Genomic DNA, 23,763 nt, shown 5'->3' on the forward strand with positions numbered 1-23,763 from the left:
AACCATGATTTCAATGGCATAAATAGTAAATACGTTACAGTAAAAATCTAAACTGGTTGACAGCAAGTTTCCTTAATTTATACGGTTAAAAACTGTAAATTGACTATTCGATAATTGTACATGTCTGTGTTCAAATGTATATCTGTTTAACAAAGAATATGATGTCTAGATGTTAGTCCGTCAAAACACTGGCGTAGTAACACTGTAAATTAATGAAATAAATAAAATATAAATAAAATGTATATATTTATATTTAAAATTTTAATTGTATTAAAATTTTTAATTTATATTTATTTATAAATTATAAAATAAAATAAAATTTTTAATTACTTTCATGGTTTGTACCATATTTTTAATGGTGAAATACTACCAACCACATCTGTCATTTTATTCCAGTGTAAACAACTTTAAAGGTGTTTTCTCAATGTTTAGATTTTTTTATATTTGACTTTTTTTCATTTTTAGATTTTCAAATAGTTGTATCTCAGCCAATATATATTGCTGTTTATTTTATTTTTTGCCTTTTGTTTTACCTGCTTTCTGGAACTGTTCTTTACCAGACTCAAACCCTGTCGTCGTGTTAACTCCTCTCTGCATCTTAAGTGTGCCGAGATATGAGGTAAGCTCCTGGGCAAACTGGTAACAGCAGAAAAGTCATCCACTCAGAGGTAAGCGGTCAGCTGGTAAAGCAAAAAATAAACAGAAGCCATCTACTGCGCCATACCACCCCGTAGCATCTGTTTTAAAGACGAAATGCAGCCATACGTAGCTCTGACTACATAATTCGTGCTCTCCAGCAATGTATACAGGTGTATGTTTTCACAATGAGCCTGTGTTGATCAAAGTACAATGGTCATAGTCAGTTAAATAGTGCTCATGTTGTTTTGAAGTAGAACCAAAATGCGATTTCAGACCGAATATTTAAATTAGTGTCGTAAATAACATACCATAGGGACCGTTAATAGGAATGAATGTGTCGGCGCCAATAGCCTAGTGGTTAGTGCGTCGACGTGTAGCACCAAGGTGCCCATGGTGACCAAAGTTTGATTCCCGGCTCGAGGTCCTTTGCCGATCCTTCCCCTATTTCTGCTCCCACACTCTTCTGTCTGTAAAATCTCCACTGTCCTATCAATAAAGGTAAAAACCCCAACAAAATAAATCAAATGACTTTTATGGTCACATCAGCAGCAGCACGTGTGATATGATGAGTGAAAAGCTTAGGTGCTGGCTCCAGACAGTGCAAAATTCAGATATACAACATACAACAACATACTCAAAACAGGACAATGTCAAATCGGCAGTGTTGACAGCCATATGTACAATGAATAGGTGTACACATAGTTGTAGGCAATATTGTTTTAAGTATGAATTGGTTACATTTATAAATAATTGTAAAAAAATTGAATGAATGTGCGAATACAAAACCAACTTTACCTTACTGCACAGCGATTTCTCAGTATCAATATTTATATATATATATATATATATATATATATATATATATATATATATATATATATATATATATGTATTGATACAACTCTTTTTTCGAAGGACATCATGGGATTTTTAAAGACCACAGAAAGTCAGGACCTCGGTTTAACATCTCATGCGAAAGACGGTCCTGGCTTTCTGTGGTCATTAAAAATCCCAGGATGTCCTTCGAAAAAGAGTTGGGGTTTAACTCCGGCATCCTGGCCAAATCTGCCCACTGGCCTCTGTCTATCATGGCCTCCTAACCATCCCCATTTCATAATTGGCTTCATCGCTCCGTCTCCTCTTCACCAATCAGCTGGTGTGTGGTGTGTGGTCTAGCGCAATATGGCCGCCGTTGTATCATCCAGGTGAATGCCGCTCACTGGTGGTGGATGAGGAGATTCCCCCCATTGTGTAAAGCGCTTTGAGTGTCTAGAAAAATGTATAAATAAATATAAATAAATAAATCTAAGGAATTATTATTAATTATTAATTAACATATATTAGGGTTGTACACTATATCATTTCAGCATTGATATCGCAATGTGCAAGTTCACACTAGTCACATCGTAAGGATCTGCAATGTAGATTTGGGATTATATCTGACTAGACATTACATTTAACAATATAGTGGAGTAATTTCATATTTGAACCTTCGGGTGATTGTTTATTAATTAAAAAAAGGTTTTTTGAGGCCTGTGAGTGTGTAAGCATTTCAAGAAAAATTAAGTCATTTGAGCACAATAAATTAAACATTTATAGCTTAAAGATTCTTTGTACATTATGTATTTGTTTACTCAATGAATACGATAGAGATATTATGTTATACAGGGATTATTTGATTCATTTTTCTGAATAATGCTTGAATAATGCCAGAAAATCCTAAATCATTGTTTATTTCTGAATCTGAAATGATGAATTCTTTACAAAAAGAGCCATTCAAGCCATTGGGTTGAATTGCATTTATATCACAATATATATCACAGTAAAAGAAACTATTTCAATGTCAGTTTTTTCTAATATCGTCCAGCCCTAATATATATGGAATTTGCTTATTGCTTTATTAAAATAACTATAAGATGTGTTTTGAATTTAACCATAGTGAAGATGTCTTGTAAATTAATCAAGCTCAAGAAGGCCTAAAAATAGTTTAAATGTATTGCTTTAACCTCAGACGTTTATTCAGTCAAAACACTTTAGTGTTCAAAATCTGAACAGCTATGCAAACAAGTTCTGACCGTAGCTAGCGCCTAGCTGAGGCGAGCACTAATCTCTGACAGGCTGGTACTTAATGCACACTAGGGGGCATTTCACCCTTTGCCATTTAAGTGTGGAGGAAACAGAAAAGAAAACGAGAACAGAGCCAGCCTAAGTGAAAGAAATTATTCAATGTTACCATGTTGGGCAGTTTACTGTTTGCGATGTGCAATGTATAGTAGCCTAATGTAAATAGTTTTAGATAAGGGACAGAGTAAAGAAATGTGATAAAAGTGTTGGGGCATATGTCAAGTCATTTTAATTTCGACAGCACTTCAGACTTTTCTCAACCACTGCACACTACACTCCATGTCTCCTTAACCAAACACATCTTATTCAGATCATTAGCTCATTAGCAGACACTCCAGGCAGAGGTTTTCTTACTATGTGGTGATGGAAAACGGTGTATTGTTTCTTACTATAGATCTTTCTATGGACATTCCAACTTTTGAGGTGAAGTTGGTTTTATATTTGCACATTCAGACACATTCAGAAGATCATTTCAGAAAATTCTAAATAGAGAAATCATATTAGCAGCCAACGACTAGCAAAGTCAACCCACGTTCATTATGGATATGTACACATACAGGTAAAGTCAGAATTATTAGCCCCCCTGTTTATTTTTTTCCCCAATTTCTGTTTAATGTAGAGATTTTTTCAACACATTTCTAATCATAATAGTTTTAATAACTCATCTCTAATAACTGATTTATTTTATCTTTGTCATGATGACAGTAAATAATATTTGACTAGATATTTTTCAAGACACTTCTATACAGCTTAAAGTGACATTTAAAGGCTTAACTAGGCTAATTAGGTTAACTGGGCAGGTTAGGGTAATTAGGCAAGTTATTGTATAACAATGGTTTGTTCTGTAAACTACTGAAAAAAAAAATCTTATAGGGGCTAATAATTTTAACCTTAAAATGGATTTAAAAAAAATTAAAAACTGCTTTTATTCTAGCCGAAATAAAACAAATAAGACTTTTTCCAGAAGAAAAAATATTATCAGACATACTGTGAAAATTTCCTTGCTTTGTATATACATCTCCAACACAATCTCACAGCAATTCGTAACTTTTTGGTTTGGTCTAATTCGTACAATTTAGTACGATTTGATCATCCCCCAATGACGGTTGGGTTTAGGGGTGGGGTTAGGTGCCACGCCTCCTTTTAAAATCGTACAATTTCGTACGACTGAACTTGTATGAATTCGTACAAATTAGCCACTAAAGTGATAAGATGTAAAATACTTACGTTTTCTCGTGAGATCAGGCTGACATTTCTGGAGATCGTAAAATGGGTCTCAGGCAATACATTTTTGTCTTTTTTTCTGCTGTTCTCGCGTAAATCCACCAGAGGCCGCTGTCGACTGACTGACTGATCAACCGAACAATACACACACCCACCCCTCCTCAAACCCAACCGATAGTGTTTTCAAAAGCAATCAAAAAGCCCTCACAGATCTATTCTGGAGGCTCTATCTACTGGACATTATTAATTTGGAATACACCACAGTCAAAACAAATAGTGCCAGTGAAAAAAACGGTTCAATTTTTGTTTAATATGAAAGAGATTGTATCAGATATATTTCAATCCTGATTTTGTACATATTATTACAGTATTACAGTTTTTATTTTATTTTACTTTTTTTGGGGGTGGATCTCGGGCTTTCTTCAAAAATCTATTTATTTTAGAAATATTTACAAATATCTAATTTATTTTATGTTTTTGCATTGTGTTTTTGTTTTACCTTTCTTCTGGAACCATTCTTCACCAGACTCGAACCCCGTCATCGTGGTCAACTCCTCTCTGCATCTCAAGTCCGACATAGGCAAACTGGTAACAGCGAAAAAGCCATCCACACGGAGGTAAGTGGATAGCTGGTAGCATGAAAAGAAACAAAAGTCGCCCCATAGCGTTTGTTTTAAATACGAAATGCAGCCATACGTAACTCTGGCTACATAATGCCTGCTCTCCAGAGGGTACGTACTCCAGGGGTACGTTTTCACAATGAGACTGTGTTGATCAAAGTACAACATTGTTCATAGTCAATTAAAAAGTGCTCATGTTGTTTTTAAGTTGAACCAAAATGCGATTTCAGAGTGAATATTTAAATTAGCGTAGTAAACAATATACCGTAGGGACTGTTAAAAATGAACGAATGTGCGAACTTTACCTCAATGCACAGCGATTGCTCTGTATCAATACATCCAGAGTAATGTTAGTTGAGTTAAGGCTGGTTTATACTGTGTCGAGTGATCGCCGTGATGCACAGCACCTGCCTTGCACATAGTTGTGCATTTATACTTCTGCATGCTGTTTGTGTTGCTCTGCAATAACACTTCTGAAAAGCTAGCTGGCAGCAGGCTTTTAAGTACCTCTGTGTCGAGTTTCTTTGCGGGTGTTTCGTTTTTTCTAAACGCTACCTTAATGTACAAGTTACTTGCTCATTCAGAAGTTGGAACCGGTGGACGTGCAACAACTTTAATCATAAGGTAAACACAAAACAAAAGTTTCCATCTGAAGCTCCTTCACAGGACTTGACAGTTGTAAACACTCACTTCATCTGGCTCACGGCTCTTGGTACTGCCCACACTCATCACATCAACCAAGCCAACCAATCACAGAGCTTGCGCTACACATTGTTGCGATGTTTAGGTGCGCATTAGCATCAGCGTCAGCCGCGATGAGGGCTATGCATCCACAGGGAGGCTGCGTCGAGCCAGCTTGACACAGACAAGGCAGGACAAAAAAATAGACACATAAAAAAAACTTTAGTCGTAACAATATCATTTACCATTATTATATCACCAACATCAAACAAAAGCAGTTATACAAATCTATGAAAATGTGAAAGCCATATTATAGCATGTTCATTTCGTACATTTAATATAAGTCAGTATTCATTACTTTTTAAAATAGCTCATGCCAGACATAGTCATTATTTTTACATTAATACACTTAAAGTGTAGCTTTTGGGGACGTTAAAACCAAAGATAAAGATATTTTAAACATTAAACAACATTAACAGTGTAGACTACAGTGTAATATAGCAATAAATGTAGCACCAATAACTATAGCAGTGTAATATAGCAATAAATACAGTGTAATATAGCAATAAATGTAGCAGCAATAACTATAGCAGTGTACTATAGCATTAAATACAGTGTAATATAGCAATAAATGTAGCACCAATAACTATAGCAATGTACTATAGCATTAAATACAGTGTAATATAGCAATAAATGTAGCAGCAATAACTATAGCAGTGTAATATAGCATTAAATACAGTGTAATATAGCATTAAATACAGTGTAATATAGCATCAAATACAGTGTAATATAGCAATAAATGTAGCACCAATAACTATAGCAGTGTAATATAGCATTAAATACAGTGTAATATAGCAATAAATGTAGCAGCAATAAATATAGCAGTGTAATATTACATTAAATACAGTGTAATATAGCAATAAATGTAGCAGCAATAACTATAGCAGTGTACTATAGCATTAAATACAGTGTAATATAGCAATAAATGTAGCTTCGATCACTATAGCAGTGTAATATAGCATTAAATACAGTGTAATATAGCAATAAATGTAGCTTCGATCACTATAGCAGTGTAATATAGCATTAAATACAGTGTAATATAGCAATAAATGTAGCAGCAATAACTATAGCAGTGTAATATAGCATTAAATACAGTGTAATATAGCAATAAATGTAGCACCAATAACTATAGCAGTGTAATATAGCAATAAATGTAGCACCAACAACTATAGCAGTGTACTATAGCTTTAAATACAGTGTAATATAGCAATAAATATAGCTCCGATCACTATAGCAGCGTAATATAGCATTAAATACAGTGTAATATAGCAATAAATGTAGCAGCAACAACTATAGCAGTGTACTATAGCTTTAAATACAGTGTAATATAGCAATAAATGTAGCAGCAATAACTATAGCAGTGTAATATAGCATTAAATACAGTGTAATATAGCAATAAATGTAGCACCAATAACTAAAGCAGTGTAATATAGCAATAAATACAGTGTAATATAGCAATAAATGTAGCACCAATAACTAAGGCAGTGTAATATAGCATTAAATACAGTGTAATATAGCAATAAATGTAGCACCAATAACTATAGCAGTGTAATATAGCATTAAATACAGTGTAATATTGCGATAAATGTAGCAGCAATAACTATAGCAGTGTAATATAGCATTAAATACAGTGTAATATAGCAATAAATGTAGCTCCGATCACTATAGCAGTGTAATATAGCATTAAATACAGTGTAATATAGCAATAAATACAGCTCCGATCACTATAGCAGTGTAATATAGCATTAAATACAGTGTAATATAGCAATAAATACAGCTCCGATCACTATAGCAGTGTAATATAGCATTAAATACAGTGTAATATAGCAATAAATATAGCTCAGATCACTATAGCAGTGTAATATAGCATTAAATACAGTGTAATATAGCAATAAATATAGCTCCGATCACTATAGCAGTGTAATATAGCATTAAATACAGTGTAATATAGCAATAAATGTGGCACCAATAACTATAGCAGTGTACTATAGCTTTAAATACAGTGTAATATAGCAATATATATAGCTCCGATCACTATAGCAGTGTAATATAGCATTAAATACAGTGTAATATAGCAATAAATGTAGCACCAATAACTATGGCAGTGTAATATAGCATTAAATACAGTGTAATATACCAATAAATGTAGCTCCGATCACTATAGCAGTGTAATATAGCATTAAATACAGTGTAATATACCAATAAATGTAGCACCAATAACTAAAGCAGTGTAATATAGCATTAAATACAGTGTAATATAGCAATAAATGTAGCTTCGATCACTATAGCAGTGTAATATAGCATTAAATACAGTGTAATATAGCAATAAATGTAGCAGCAATAACTATAGCAGTGTAATATAGCATTAAATACAGTGTAATATACCAATAAATGTAGCACCAATAAATATAGCAGTGTAATATAGCATTAAATGCAGTGTAATATACCAATAAATGTAGCAGCAATAACTATAGCAGTGTAATATAGCATTAAATACAGTGTAATATACCAATAAATGTAGCACCGATCACAATAGCAGTGTAATAAAGCATTAAATACAGTGTAATATACCAATAAATGTAGCACCGATCACAATAGCAGTGTAATATAGCATTAAATACAGTGTAATATAGCAATAAATGTAGCACCAATAACTATATTGGTGTAATATAGCATTAAATGACTTCTAGCTGGTTTAGAAATTCACTTAATTGCCTTCTCTTAAAAAAAAGGGGGAAAAAAGCATGTATTTTGTATCAGGATAAAATGTGCAAATGGTTCACAATAATTATTTTAGCAGTTTTTTTATTAATATTATTATATTGATTTGTTTCTGGAAGCACGGTGGCTCAGTGGTTAGCACTGTTGCCTCACAGCAAGAAGGTCACTGGTTCAAGTCCCGGCTGGGTCAGTAGGCATTTGTGTGTGGAGTTTTGTGTGTTCTCCCTGTGTTGCCGTGGGTTTTCTCCCGGTGCTCCGGTTTGCCCCACAGTCCAAAAGTTGGATGAACTAAATTGGCCGTAGTGTATGAATGCGTGTGTGAATGTGAAAGTAAATGGGTGTTTTCCAGTACTGGGTTGCAGCTGGAATAGCATAAAATAAATGCGGGAATAGTTGGTGGTTCATTCCGCTGTGGCGACCCCTTATAAATAAGGGACTACGCTGAAGGAAAATGAATGAATGAATGATTTGTGTTTGTTTACAACATATACACATTCAGTATTTGAGGCCTGCTCACACTTAGAATTGCACAGTGTTTAAAAGAAAGTGTGTGGTGCATATGAAGAGGAAAATAGTGCGTGTCCTACAGGTTAAACAAGAAAACAGAAGACTTTCCCAATCTCAGTGTGAAGTTTATTCATTTTAAAACAAGTTCAGTTCTGCTATAGCAATATGCTTTTTTTTTTATCTCTAGTCGGTTGAGTGCTGACAGCAAGAAAGAGATAAAAGAAAGAACATGCAAAGCCACTGGGTCCAGGCCAGACACAGCATGGCAAAAGAAAGGCACGGTGGCATTTAGCCAAGTGGTCACAGCGTTCAAGGAGAGGCCAGTCAAGCTTGATGTTGAGTGATACGAGCGTGACAACAAGCAGACGAACAGCCAGGTGGGAGACCGCTGTCTGCCTGTCTGTCATAAGAGCTTATTTTTTTGTGTGTCTAAGAAACAGTACAGACACACACACTTTGGGTTTTCTTGAACTATGTCGAGTTTACATAGACATAAGGATAAGGAAAAATGTATATATATTATCTTCTTGACTTTTTCACTTCACTTTTTCTCAGAGGGACAAGGTCAAAAGGGACTTTCGGTCATAATCAGGGTGCAAAAGAAGGGGGGTGGGGGTGGTTAGAGAGGAATTATCCCCCTAATCAACGCTTGATCCCCAATGAAGGACATCAAAACAAGATGTATGGCGTGTCAGCCCTTTTCTCTGATCTATATCTTAAATATTAATATTTAAAATATTTCTAATATTAATATTAAATATTTCCTAAAGGTTTAGGGGGATGAAAGTAACGGAGGCCAACTAGCGAAGCACTATGCAGGTAAACCTCACTCCTCTGACCTCAAAAGGTGCTCCAGCGACAGACACTAGAAGTCATGGTCTTTAGCCTCCTTGTTAGAGCAATCAACTCCCATGCAAAGAATCGCCAGTTCGATCCCAGCTCAGACCGGGTTGGGTACAGTAGGACTGGTGGGTTACAGGTGGGGACTCGTCTGGAATGAGAGTAAGGTTTAGGGGGATGAAAGTAATGGAGGCCAACTAGCGAAGTACTGTGCAGGTAAACCTCACTCCTCTGACCTCAATAGGTGCTCTAGCAACAGACGTTGAAGGTCATAGTCTTTAGCCTCCTTGTTAAAGCAACAGACTCCCAATGCAAAAAATTTGCCAGTTCGATCCCAGCTAAGACCGGGTGGGTGCAGTAGGACCGGTGGGTTACACGTGGAGACTCCTCCGGGATGGGAGTGAGGTTTAGGGGGTGAGTGAAATGGAGGCCAGCTAGCGAAGTGCTATTCAGGTGCACCTCACTCCTCTGACCTCAAAAGGTGCTCTAGCGACAGATGATAGAGGCCATGATTTTTAGCGTCCTTGTTAGAGTAAGTGACTCCCATGCAAAGAATCGCCAGTGTGATCCCAGCTCAAGCCAGGTTGGGTACAATAGGACTGGTGGGTTACACATGGGGACTCGTCCAGGATAGGAGTGAGGTTTAGGGGGGTGAGTGTAATGGAGGCCAGCTAGTGAAGTACTATTCAGGTGAACCTCACTCCTCTGACCTCAGAAGGTGCACCAGCAACAGATTCTAGAGGCCATTGGTCTTTAGCGTCCTTGTTAGAGCAACTGACTCCCATGCAAAGAATTGCCAGTTTGATCCCAGCTCAGATCGGGATGGGTACAGTAGGACCGATGTGTTACACGTGGGGGCTCGTCCGGGATGGGAGTGAGGTTTAGGGTGTAGTGAAGTACTATTCAGTTGAACCTCGCTCCTCACTGCCATGGTCTTCAGCCTCCTTGTTAGAGCAACCGACTCCCATACAAGGAATCACCAGTTCGATCCTAGCTCAGAGCGCATTGGGCGGTGTAGGATCGGCAGGGTTGCATAAATATACATTTAAGCCCCCTATAATGGATCATACCATTGTGAATGAATAATTGCGGCAAACAATGCTAGGAAATAATCATTCAACAGTCTGACACTGGCAGATCAAGAGCACCGATAGACATCGTAAGTATTCACAAACACACTTCTTGTAAAATAGGTGTTTATATCTACATGTTACCTAAAAAAGAACAATTAGACACATAATTTGTATAGTTTGGCCTTCAGTAACCTGTAAATAGCTTACTAAATCCAACCCAGGCTCATTCTGAAAACGTAGTCTCGTGGACGTTTTTGGAGACCGCAAAATACGTAGCCGGGGGTACGTACGGCTGCATTTAATTTTTTTAAGCGAACGCTGCGGGGCGGTGTGACGCTGTTCCTTTCGGCGCTTGCCGGCCGGCCGCTCGCCTCCGTGTGGAGAGCAACCAGTTTGTCCGGTTAGCTCTTCGTGTACTTTGCCTTTCTCGAGGCGCAGAAAGGGGCTGACCACGACGATGACTGGGTTCGAGTCCGGGGAAGAGCGGTTCCAGAAATCAGGTAAGAAAACAAAATCCAAAAAATAAACCGAACCAGTTCGTCACAGGGTGAGAATGTGGTCAAAATCCGAAAACGTGGTAAAAATCAGACGAGGGCTTTTCTTTTTCTGGACGGCTTTTGTGAATAGTCGTTGGTTGGGTTTAGGGACGGAGGAGGGTGGGTCAGCCGATTGGCCGGTCGCACGGTCAATCATTCTGTCATCCAGGCAGACAGGCGGAAGGTCAATCGACAGCGGCCTCTAGCGGGTTTACGTGAGGACGGCGCGGGAGAAAGTGCGCACAGCGGCCTCTCGCGGATTCGCGAAAACAAAAACTGCAAAAATACGTACCTCCCGGGACGTATTTCGCGGTCACCAGAAACGTCCTCGGGACTACGTTCTCAGAATGAGCCTGGGTTGACTAAATCAGTCACTAAATATACCTCAAAACAATGAAAACATATACATTTTATTAATTAATTATATGTTATTCAAATACATTCATAAATTTGATTGACTAAAGCATGTATTACCAAACTACCGAAAAAGTCCCAATTGTCAATGTATAATTTGCACATGCTGTGAATTCCAAGACTACACAAGATGAGAATGAACGAAAGTGTAGTGGTTTTTTTTTGCAGAGGAGACACAAACAGGTCTCTGACAGTTCAATAACTCAGTGATGACTAAACTTGAGGATGATTGTAATGTCCATGCAGATTTGTCAGAGGTTTAACTTGAAAAGGAGAGGACAAGTAATGCAACAAGAGAGACAATGAAATGAAGATGCAGCAGAGGAAACGCAGTTAAGCCTTTATGCAGTAGGTAAAAATCAGGCTGGCTAGTGCAGTATTAGAATGTGTTAGTTGTTGATATGATGTGTTTAGAACATTTAAAACAGCTGTACAACTGACCAAAGTGCTGGACAAATAGAAAGTAAAACAGAAGCCCAGTTAAACCAATCAAGGAAAATAGATATTTTAGTGGATTAGTTTGCTGATTCTGTTAATAATTACTCACCGTGACATTGTTCCAATCCAACTTGGTTCCGTTGAATTCAACAAAGACCATAGAATACGGTCAATATGGCGATTGAAACCCTGCCTACTAGTATAGGAGCCAGTCATCAATCGATATAGACTGATGACTCTCCAGGGGAGGGGCTCAGACCAGAGGTCAGTTTCTGGAGATTTTGTGTGATTCAAATGTTTAGAAATGAAACTAAAAAGGCAGTTGTTGTTAAGTTTGATTGGTGATTCCTAAAATAAATTTTATCGTAAACTTGGAAAGCAATTGTGGAGAATTTGATGTTTCCCCATTCAAACAGAGGCATTTCAAAGATGGCTGCTGAGTGAAATTACTTCCCTTAAAGGGACTTTGACTGAAAGGAGATCCCCGGCCACGAATGTCACAGTTCGCAAGAAATGTAGCCCTGGACACGTATCTCCAATGACCATGGGTTGCTTTAAAGCCTTGCATGGTGTAGTACCTGAATACATTTCAGACATGCAGTGGTGGATTTAGGCAGCGGCAATCTGGGCGATCGCCCAGGGTGGCATCTTGCTAGGGACGGCATGGAGACCCACACTTTCGTCTGCGACAACCCTATTCCCCCCGCCAAACACCCCCTCCCTCACTTCACTTTCGTCCACAATAACCCTACACCCCCCACCCCAGTTTTCACTTGCATGAGGGCGGCACGATCATCGTTTGTCTAGAGAGCCAGTTAAGCTTGCGACGGTCCTGCAGACATGATTCAGATATGCACTCTACGGAGCAGTATGACGACATTCCTTTTCGCACTTACTAGCTGACCGCTTACCTCCGTGTGGACGGCTTTCCTGCTGCGACCACTTTGTCCCGTTAGCTCACCATGTACGTTGGCGGACTTGAGATGCAGAGAGGAGTTGAGGACAGGGTTCAATTCCAGCAAAGAAAGGTTCCAGAAAGCAGGTAAAACAAAAACATAATCCAAAAAATAAAAGTAAATAACAGGGTGAGAATGTGGTAAAATCTGAAAACGTGGTAAAAATCAGACGAGGGCTTTTATTTTTCTGGATTGCTTTTGAAAATTGTTGGTTGGGTTTAGGGACGTGGGTGGGCGGGTCAATCAATAAAATTGGTTGGGTTTAGGGAAGAAGGAGAGTGGGTAAGTCGATCAGTCAGTCAGTCAGTCAAACAGTCAGTCAACAGCAGCCTCTGGTGGGTTGACGCGAGAACAGCAGGCGCGAATGGCTCTCGCGAGAGAAATTTGAGATCTGAAAAAGTGTACACAGCGGCCTCTCGTGGATTAGTGAAAAACTGCAAAAAACATACACCCTGGGACGTATTTCACAGTCGCCAGAAATGTATATTGGGGTACGTTTTCAGAATGAGCCTGGGTTGGAATTTGTAATGTAGTCAAATGTGTAAACAATTAGCTGTGGTTCACGCTTCGGCCTTTGAATATCTCTGGGACAAAAGCAGCTGCATGAATGCTGAAGCTTTAAATGAAAGTGAAACCATCAACAACCCTTCGATGTTTACAAATACAAGTACAGCCATTAAGAGGTCACTTCTGGTTAATGATGTCAGAATTTACCTGTATTTTGAAATGGATGTGTGAATGGACTTTTCCGGTTAAATTCCGCAACATCCGTTCCTGTGTGAACAGCGCTTTGAGTTTACCGGTTAAGTCGTTCAGGAAATATTTAGAATATTTACCGGTATCGCTGTGTAAAAGGATCTACTGTCCATTGAGTTTTGGGAAGTGGCTGGGTGAGTTAATGTGTGCTTCTGAAAACACTATTGGTTGGGTTTAGGGAAGGAGGAGGTGTGGGTCAGTCGATCAATCAGTCAGTCAATCAGTCAGTCGACAGTGGTGGATTTATGCGAGAAGAACAGGCGCAAATGTGACTTGCGTGAGAAATTTGAGATCTCAAAAAGCGTACACAACGACCTCTGGTGGATTTACGCGAGAACCGCAGGTGTGAATGGTACTCGTGAGAGAAATTTGAGATCTCAAAAAGTGTACACAGTGGCTTCTGGTAGATTCGTGAAAACAGAACCTGCAAAAAATGTACCTCCTGGGACATATTTGGCGCTCTCCAGAAATGTGTATAGCAGTACGTTTTCAGAATGAGCCTGGGTTGAAATTCAAGCTTAACATAGTTCAGTTGTTCAGTTAATCATTATAACATTATGTAGAAATTTTAATAATGACTGAAGATGACGAAGAAACAAAACAATTGTTTTCTCCTTTCTCCAATCTTTCGCATGATTGCTGGCTTTTAAGCTTGCGCTGACAGTGGCTGCCACTCAGACTCGACTGAAATAGCCCTCAGATTGTCTGTCTCCAGCACAAGCTTGGCTTTGCAGTTCAGTGGCGTGTCTAGAGGTGCACTTCGAGCCGCTGGAGGTTGATGAGACAAGCCCATGCTGAGATGAGCCACTCCAGTGTGACAGCTCACCGTAGATTCTGTCATAGCCTGAACCAACAGAAGGAGACAGTCATACGGTTGAAGACAGAGAATCCAGCGTTCAGAACCACAGAGAGCTCCACACCACTGTTAACTCTGTGGTAAGGGCTGACAAAGATTTCAGCGCTGAAACGCCTCACACTTTAAAGGTCCTGTGAAGTGCTTTGAAATGTGCATTTTTTTATTCGATGTTTGACATAATCTCAACTGAAACACGAAGATATGATGGGACAGAGAGTAGCTCCTCCCCTTTTTTTAAAACAGCCAATAGCATTACATTTATCACAGTTCTGCCAGTGAGAGTGGTTGGATCAATCACATCAAACGAAAAGCAAATGAGAAGTGTCCTGAAGGGGGCGGGGCAGTTTATCACTTCAAACTATTAAAGCTGACTAAAATCTACTAAAATCTTCTTGTCTTAATGTAATTTAAAAATCTTAAATGACAAATAAACATGAATCACAAAATACAGAAAACTGATCATTTACATTTTTTACTGTGTATATTGTTTGGTAAGGTTTAGGGTTAGTTGCATGTATTTATGCATAATTAATTGTAATTACTTTAGTAAGTAGACAGAAAAATGTGTAACAAGGATACTTAAAATAGTAAAGTTAGTTACTAAAGTTACTTAAAATAGTAAAGTGTTACCATTTACTTTAACTAAAGACCAAACTCTGGTTGGTGGTCTGCAGATTTTAGCTCCAACTTGTCTCAACACAACTTCACGGATGTTTCTAGAAAGCCTACTAAAGCTACGGTCACACTGGGCTTTGTGTGTGCGAAATTCTGTCGTGCGGTGCTGCGAAAAGGGGCGGGATTAAACAAGCTTATTAAACATTTTAAAAAAGCTAGCGATTGCTCCATGTTTTACATTTCTGTCCAGAGAGGTCGTGTTTTGATCCTCGATTGGTCTCACGCAGTCAAGTGATGCAATTTCGCAGGTCAGAGTTCACCAAGCTTGAACTTTGCACCGCAGCAACCTGCGAAACTCGACGCATGACCCCGCGTCTCCGGTCTGACGCATTCGCGAGCGTATGAATGGAAGTCAATGGGACGAAAAGTCAAGTGTGACCGTAGCTTAAGAGCTTGATTAGCTAGCCCAGGTGTGTCTGATTGAGGTTAGAACTAAACTTTGCAGGACACCGGCCCTCCAGGACCAAGTTTGGACAGTCACGCTTTATTTTGATGGTCTGTTTGTTGAATTTAAGTTACATTGCATCTACATGCCAACTAATTCTCATTAGATTATAAGTAGACTGTTAGGTTGAGGTTAGGGTTGGGGTTAGAGTTAGTGTAAGTTGACATGTACTTGCAAAGTTTCTTATTGTCAGTTAAATGTCTGTTGAAGCAGCATATCAACAGATATCAAGCAGACAGTCTACTAACAATCAAAAGACCATCAAAATAAAGTGTTACTAGACATGCCTGGTATATAATATCAAATGACATTTGACAAATTTTCTTGCTGTATCGTACCATACGACGTGTTAAATTGTTTATTTTTGCTATAACAGTGTAGCTATAAAACACTTTCCACTTTTTTTTTTACATAATCTCATCATCATAAACTCATCATAAGTGCAATATGCTTTATATAATAATGTTCTTTTCCAAATATATATCATACACGGATTGTAAGCCTCTCAATTTAATTTCATCATCCATGTCACTTCTTCAGAAAGCTCACCAAAAATACAATGCAGCAAGGGCAGACTCTGTATTTTCTCATCCGCTCTCAGAATGAATTCAATGTGTTGGTGTCCTGACTGATGACATTCACACCTGGCTCTGCAAGCAGATCATATGAGTACCTGTTGACGCCTCTCTAGCCGTCATGTGATTAGCTGTGCGCCTCGGTGTAGCTCATGCTTTAGAAAGCGGGAAGCCTGGTTGCCGGCTCTCCCAAAATAGTGACAGATCTGGCAGTCTTGAACGGTTGAAGCGCATAGGTGTTGATTATGTCACCTCTTCCAGCGTTTCATTTACAGGCGTGAAGAATCTGAGATTCATCCTTCTCTGCCTATTTCAAGCGTGGGCTGACAGCTACTGTCAGAACCTCAGGCCAATACAGTGACACAGGCAGAACTCCGAATTGGGAATCAGAAATGTACTTTTCTTGCGAACAAGCCGAAACATTTTGTTATTCGGTGATAAATAGAGTTTGTATAGCCCTGAGAAAGTTTACTTTCTTTTTTGAAGTCATTTGTTAGTTTGTGAAAAGTCTTTTAAGCGCACTCATTGACTGCTTTATAAGTTACACCTTCTGCCTTAATTCTTCACGACATAGATTCATGGAGGTGTTGGAAACAGTCCTCGCACATTTTGATCTGTCTCGACATGACGGCATCACACAGTTTTTGCAGATTTGTTAGCTTCACTTCCATGATGCATATCTTTTCGGTTTAGTCCCTGATTTGTCAGGGGTTGCCGCAGCGGAATGAACTGCCAATTACTCTGGCATATGTTTTATTCAGATGCCCTTCCCAGCACTGAAAGTACAATATTATTACAATTAAGGTCAAATTATTTCCTCTAACAGTGCTCAACGTATATGAGCACACCCTTACAAATCTCTCATTTAAGATAATATTTTCTATAGGAAGCTTTACAATATTATGTTTGTGCACATAGTGTTAAAGTCTGAATTTTATATATATATATATATTTGTTTTTTCCCCACATCATCTTATTATCTTTTGGCAGAAGCCTGTGTCATTTTTCTTAATATCTAGTTGAATAAAAGTAACTTTGAGTCAGAATTTTACCAGGGGTATGAATAATTTTGGGCTTGACTATACATTGCCAGACTGCAGTCTCGTGGCCTATCCAAGTTTTAGGAACAACAAATAATAACTTGACTTCTAGTTGATCATTTGGTATCAGAAGTGGCTTAAATTAAAGGCAAAGGCCTCTAGATTACGCTTATTTTACCACGATAAAATATGATCATGCCTTGATTTTAATTATTTAATTAGGTCAGTAAGGTACCCTTCAGCTGACTTTTTTGCTTAGACAAAAGTCTTGTCACTTAACAGAAATAATGTCCAGTATAGAATATTTTCAGTGTCTATATGAGTTGATGTCATATGATTGGCTGATTTGAATATCGCAAAAAGGAGCATCTAAAGAGGTGTACCTAATAAAGTGGCCAGTTAGTGTATATTAAAGAATACTACATGTTAAGGAAGACAAGCGAGAGGCGCAACAGATGGCCTGAGAACTATTAATGTGTGCAGCGGTTTACTAAATCCAGAGCTTGTAATCACTGTTACATAAACTGCTCGCTGTCTGCTCCCCCGTAGATGCCCAACCTGACGGCTAACAGTGAACATCAGCCCTATACAATATCAAAAGATGAAGACGTTTGGCGTATTTTCTTTGCAATGCTGTGAATGAAGGCTTTTTTCTGGGATTTTTTTTGTGTGAGTCGACAGACAAAGGTTGTTGTTGGTGGTTGGTTTAGGAAGTATGTGCTAAAATTTGAGCAACATCCGACATTGTACAACATGATTAGGTTTAAGGGTGGATTAAGGTATATTGGTATGGTTGATAGTGTAATAATACAAAAATAATTACATATCGTCACCTTGGAATTATAAGGTTCTATCTGCCTTCTGAATGATTTTGAGATATTGAGCTTTAAAGGGCATCTAGGGTAAAAAAATCTACTTTTCAAGCTGTTTGGACAGACATATGTGCATGTATGGTGTATAGACTGTCATATTGGGGTGAAATAAGCACACCCAGTGCCTTTTTTTTCAATTTAACAACATAAAAAACGGTGGACCAATCGGAGCTGTTTTCAAATCGACCACAACTCTACGTAGGAGTGCGGTCCCCCCGCCCACCAATATTGATTGACAGGCGCGTCATCATATCCTCAGTTTGTTAATTCACGTCCGCCATTTTCAGCGTGAGTCGAAGCGATATCACTAAAGGAACACCCTAGCTCTATTTTTAGATGCAAGGCTCATTGGGCTCAACACAAGAGCAATATTCTCCACATTATTGCTCTAATCGGAATTACTGGTTGTATCTTTAGGTAGGTTTGCAAACATGTGTACTTCTCATTGAGTCTACCTTATACTTCAGCCGTTTGCATTTCTCGCGATCCCAGAAGCTCCCTGTGATCTTAACTAGCATGCGTTTTAGAATTCTAAACATAGGTTTCTATCAGGGTACACTCAAGTCGACGGCTGGGCGTCGCGGACTGCTGCAGAAACCTATGTTTAGAATTCAAAAATGCGTGGCGCGACGATTCGGGACACTTCATGTTTCTGGTGCGCCACAGAGAGTGTCTGGTTTGCCGTGTCGCGGCTTCGAGCGGCGCATCCGGTGCCCCAGTCAAAGTTAATTCAGTGTGCGTGGTTATTAGTTTCTGTGTACAAGCTCGGCACTTGAAACTAGCACACAGTTGGCTGTAAAACTGTACAAAGACACAAATGATTTTGTGCTCTCTGCTTGGTTTGTGTCAGCGTCGTACATGAACGACTGAATGGTGATCCTCTCTCTCCTTCTACTCTGAGTCTTCCTGTCAGACTCTGTTGCAAACGCAGAGCGCGTGAGCTCATGGCCCCGCCCCCTTGTTACGTTGGCGGGAAGCCGAAACTAATTTACATGTGAAGCAACACACCCATAAATCAGCGAGCTGTGGACACGCCCCCAACATGACACCTTTTAACACATTATAATAAAACAATCTGAATTGTGTTTTAAACTGAACTTAAACTGGCACACTCAGAAGAGCCATAATATTTATATTAAATCATAAAAAAGAGGTAAACTATGTGCCCTTTAAAGTTTTTGCATTCCATATAGCAAACAATATGTGTGTAATATTTGGTTTTTAAATAAAAAGTCTTAAAAATGTAAACAACTTATAAAAAAGCATCCCATAATGTAGATAAGTTATTTAATAAGAATATGTCAATAACTCAATTTGGACAAAAATGTCAGACAGAACCTTATAATTCTAAGGTGACGATATGCATTTTTAAATGCTGGTACACTGTACAAAAAAAGAAGAGGGTTCCACACAATCGATTTGTGTTGGGGCAACATGAATGTATTAAGTTAACAAATTTAGGTGGAGGGGCGGCATGGTGGCTCAGTGGTTAGCACTGTGGCCTCACAGAAAGAAGGTCACTGGTTCGAGGCTGGATCAGTTGGCATTTCCGTGTGGAGTTTGCATGCTCCGGTTTCCCCCACAGTCCTAACACATGCGGTAAAGGTGAATTGAATAAACTAAATTGGCCATAGTGTATGAGTGTGTATGGGTGTTTCCCCGTACTGGGTTGTGGCTGGAAGGGCATTCGCTGCATAAAACTTATGCTGTAATAGTTGGCTTTTTTTTTTTAGCTGTGGCAACCTTTGAAATAAAGATTAAGCCAAAGGAAAATGAACAAATTTAAGTGGATTGAACATAAAACAATTAAGTTGTCCAAAAAAAAACAAGAATTGTGTTGTTTCAGCTCGTTTAAAAACAGGTATGCTGTAAATAATGCAGGGTTCCATACAATTCAAACATGTTGTCCCAACACAAATCGATTAAGTTAACTTAACAAGTTGCGGTGGATTAAACAAAACAATTAAGCTTCCCCCCAAAAAACTCAATAATTGTGTTGTTTCAGATCTTTTAAAAATAAGTCGTTTGAACGAGTGTTTTTTAAAGTGTCCACAGTAATTAAATGATTAATAAGGGAAGTTTTATAAACTAATTTTGAGAGGAGCACGTGATATGATTGATCACGCCTGGCTTCTAATCTGTAATCAGTAATAATCCAATCAGATTGATCCAAGCTTACAATAAATAGACCGATTTCACCCTAACGGCTTATCTTCATTTTGGAAGAATTCCCCCTTCCACCCCATCTCCTCCTTTTTCTCCCTTTTTCAGGGGGAGCTCTCGAAACCTACCTGATCTTGGACCCCCTTTACATGCTCATTGACCATGCGGAAGCCTTGGACTCAATTATCTCCAAGCTCAGGGTTCTCTTCCGGGAAAGCATGCCAAATCTGCTATTAACGCCAAGCATATGTACACTGTAAAAAAAAAAAAAAAAAAGAGTTGACTCAACTCAAATTTGTAAGGCAACCTGCTGCAAAGCTTTTTTGAGTTGACTCAACATTCAACCCAAGTACTGCACTTGACTCTATTTAAGTTAAGTAAACTCAAAAATGTCCTGAAGCTGGTTGCCCTAATTTGAATATTTTAGAATATGCAAGAGATACATAAATTGGGATCACAAACAAAGAAAACAAAATAACAAAGAACAGATGAAATTAAATTTTAAGTTGAGTCAACTTTTTTTTCGCAGTGTAAGTGTGAACCTCTTGAAAGTTATTACAGAGGTATCACATTTAAAGTGAAGTGGATCCATATATTCCTAACTTAAGAATGCACATGGTTATAATTTAACCAGTGTAATAAATGGCATTATAACTAGGTGAAAATTAAAAATATTAATATAATATGTACTGCAACTAGGCGACGTGGTGGAGCAGTGGGTAGCATGTTGGCCTCACAGCAAGAAGGTAGCTGGTTCGAGCCTTAGCTGGGTCAGCTGGCGTTTCTGTGTGGAGTTTGCATGTTCTCCCCGTGTTCGCATGGGTTTCCTCCGGGTGCTCCGGTTTCCCCCATAATTCCAAAGATGTAGTACAGCTGAATTGGGTATGCTAAATTTGACCGTAGTGTATGAGAGTGTATGGATGTTCCTGATGGGCTGCGGCTGGAAGGGTATCCGCTGCATAAAAACATATGCTCGATATGTTGGCGGTTCATTCCGCTGTGGCGACCCCAGATTGATAAAGGGATTAAGCCGAAAATAAAATAAATGAATGAATTAATGATTTAATGAATGAATGAATGAATGAACTGCAACTATATATATATCAATAGAATAATTATGAAACGCAATAAAATTATAAATGACTAAACTTTCTAAAACAGTATAGATAATGCTAACTTTTACACAAACTGAATGATGATTGTACACTTTATCGAACAGCAGGACAGTTATGTTAGAATTACAATATGCTAATTGCGATTTACCAGGAGTCTCAAGTCTCAACAAATGTTTACCTTGTACTGAAATGTGTTATTTTTAGAATCTGTCTATGATATTTTGGAAACAGCATGTCGTCTCAAATTCTAGTATCAAACCAAAGGTTTCAACAAATAGACCCCTGCTGTACAAAACCCACCAGTGCACGTGTTTGCTGAAAGAAACCTTTAAAAAAGGCTGTCTGCAGTCTCGTGGCTGTCCGTGGTGCTGAATCGAGCAGAGTCATAGAGATCATGCATTGGAATTAATGTCACTCCATAAACGTGAATCATTTATGAGTTGGCGATTAAGAAGAAGGGTACGTTCTGCAAATAACAATAATAGTAAATAAATAAATAAAAACTTTCCCGATGCACATGACGCCGTCTGCACGGTCACGTGCGAAACGTGATGCGCGAGATCCGACTTTTTCCTCTCAGGTAGTTCCAGGACGAGAACACGGTGAATTTGAGATACGAGGCGTCGTCGTGGAGTCACATGCTCCTTTAAAACTTTAAAACTAAAAGTATGCAGCTGTTGCTCGCACTGCATCAGGTTAAAGTTGAACCACAGCCTGCCGCGAGAGAGAGAGCGCGCGCGCGAGAAACAAAGGCATCGTCGCTTATTGTTAAATCCCGTCTCGCGCGTGCACGGACGTGATACATGAACGTCAAGACGCTGTGTGGAGTTTGTGTGAAAGCTGTCCTAATGTTTCCAAGCGTCCCCAGAATCTGGCGACGTGGCCTCTTAATAAGCTGCGCTCTTCTCCTCGTTAATGTCACGTCTAAAACACCCTCCGGCTTTTAGTTTTGTGTCCTCCTCGCTACGCAAATGATCAGAAAAGCTCCTCTGCAGATGCGCTGTAGGACTGCGGATCTTCCTTAAGCATTCGACTCAAAAATACACATCCGTGCGATACATTCCGGGTGAGTCAGTGACAAGAGTGTTCTTCAAGGTGATTTTTGGGGGAAACGTTCGAGCCATCCTGATTTTTCGGTGAGAGATGCATGCATTTCACTTTATTTGGGGGCTGTTTTTTTGGTGTGCATGCACTGCGGTTTTTTTAGCATGCATATTGTTGCATGCGTGCGTGTTGTGCTCAACATTAAACGTCGCGGCTGATAATTAACGGCATGCTAAATGTGACGGAGATGATGCGCTTTGTGTTGATGTTCGAACGCGATGGAGGAGAGCGAGAGAGAGGGGGAAAAAAAGAGATCCGGGTAAAAAAATGTAAGAGGATTTGATTTCCCAAGCACTGAAAGAGATTAAGTCGACAGCAGCGCAAGTGAATTTGTGCTGCATATAAAAATGGGACGGATTGGTCTTTCGACGTGAGATTGGTACCACCTTCCGTTCCCTAACACAATCGCCATGTACTGATCTCGTTTCAGTTCGAAATAGCGCAGGTGTTTTCCCTTATAGTAACGTTTTATTCCTGGGGATTTTATTTGCTAAATGACTAATTTGCTGTAAACTGGCAAGAGTTTCGATGAGGAGTGCGCGAGAGCTGCGCGCGCTCAGCATCATCATCATCAGCGGCAGCAGCATCAGCCTCGAGCTCAAATCCAGCACAGCTCACATCTCCTCGCATCATCTCCTCGCATCCACACCGAAAAGACGCGTTTGCAGGAAAAAAAAAAACAAAACAAAACAAAAAAAGTTTGACGATAAAGGCGCAGTCGACTTAACGTAAGTGCACGGGGAAGACTTGATGCTTGTGTCTTGCGGGGGTTGGGGCATCGCAACCGCATATTGCCCACATTCCTGGAAATCTAAAATGGATTATGAGGTACTTTTATCTGTGTGGTGTCGTGCATGATTGCCGTCAACTTGCTTAATTACTCTCACTTGAACGTTTTAGGAGCAAAGCCCGAGGCGCACGCCCAACACTCGTTGCCTTTAAGACATATGCTTTTAACCAATGTAGTCCAAACTGGGGATGTTATGGACTGCGCGAGCGTTATAATCCCTGTGAATTTCGACTAAACAAATATCATGCGATCTGAACGTGTAGGCATCGCGAAAAGAGTGCCTCGACGAGTGATTTTTTCGCTGTAAATGATTTAGTATGATGTTTACGGAGGATTAGCGAGCCGATTTGTGTGTAATGGTTTGCGTTAATGCGTGATATACATTCATTTAATGCTCAGCGAGCACATAATAATGTTCTAAAAGGAGGAAAGGCGCCTGGCGTTTGCATGGAGAGCATGTGGCTTCGTACATGACGGAATGACCGCCGATTTGCGAGCTGGAACATCATCATTCTGATGGTGTATATAATTGCTGTTGT

At 39.1% G+C, this 23,763-nt stretch overlaps 1 protein-coding gene across 3 annotated transcripts in view; it reads left to right on the forward strand.

The window, feature by feature from the left end:
* Positions 1 to 21,947: 21,947 nt before the first annotated feature.
* gabra1 (gamma-aminobutyric acid type A receptor subunit alpha1) overlaps positions 21,948 to 23,763 on the forward strand; it is a 55,618-nt gene continuing 53,802 nt past the window's right edge. The window contains exon 1 of one of the 3 annotated variants that reach the window (XM_056446294.1): positions 21,948 to 22,466. Coding sequence is in view for 1 of the 3 variants with exons in the window: in XM_056446293.1 (XP_056302268.1) it covers positions 23,251 to 23,262 (12 nt within the window). In the remaining 2 variants the exon portion in view is untranslated. Of the gene's footprint in view, positions 22,467 to 22,796; positions 23,163 to 23,186; positions 23,263 to 23,763 lie in introns of those variants that run through there. The other 2 variants (XM_056446295.1, XM_056446293.1) reach the window with 2 other exon arrangements.

Source organism: Danio aesculapii, chromosome 21 (assembly GCF_903798145.1).
Source record: "Danio aesculapii chromosome 21, fDanAes4.1, whole genome shotgun sequence".
Taxonomy (NCBI): Eukaryota; Metazoa; Chordata; class Actinopteri; order Cypriniformes; family Danionidae; genus Danio; species Danio aesculapii.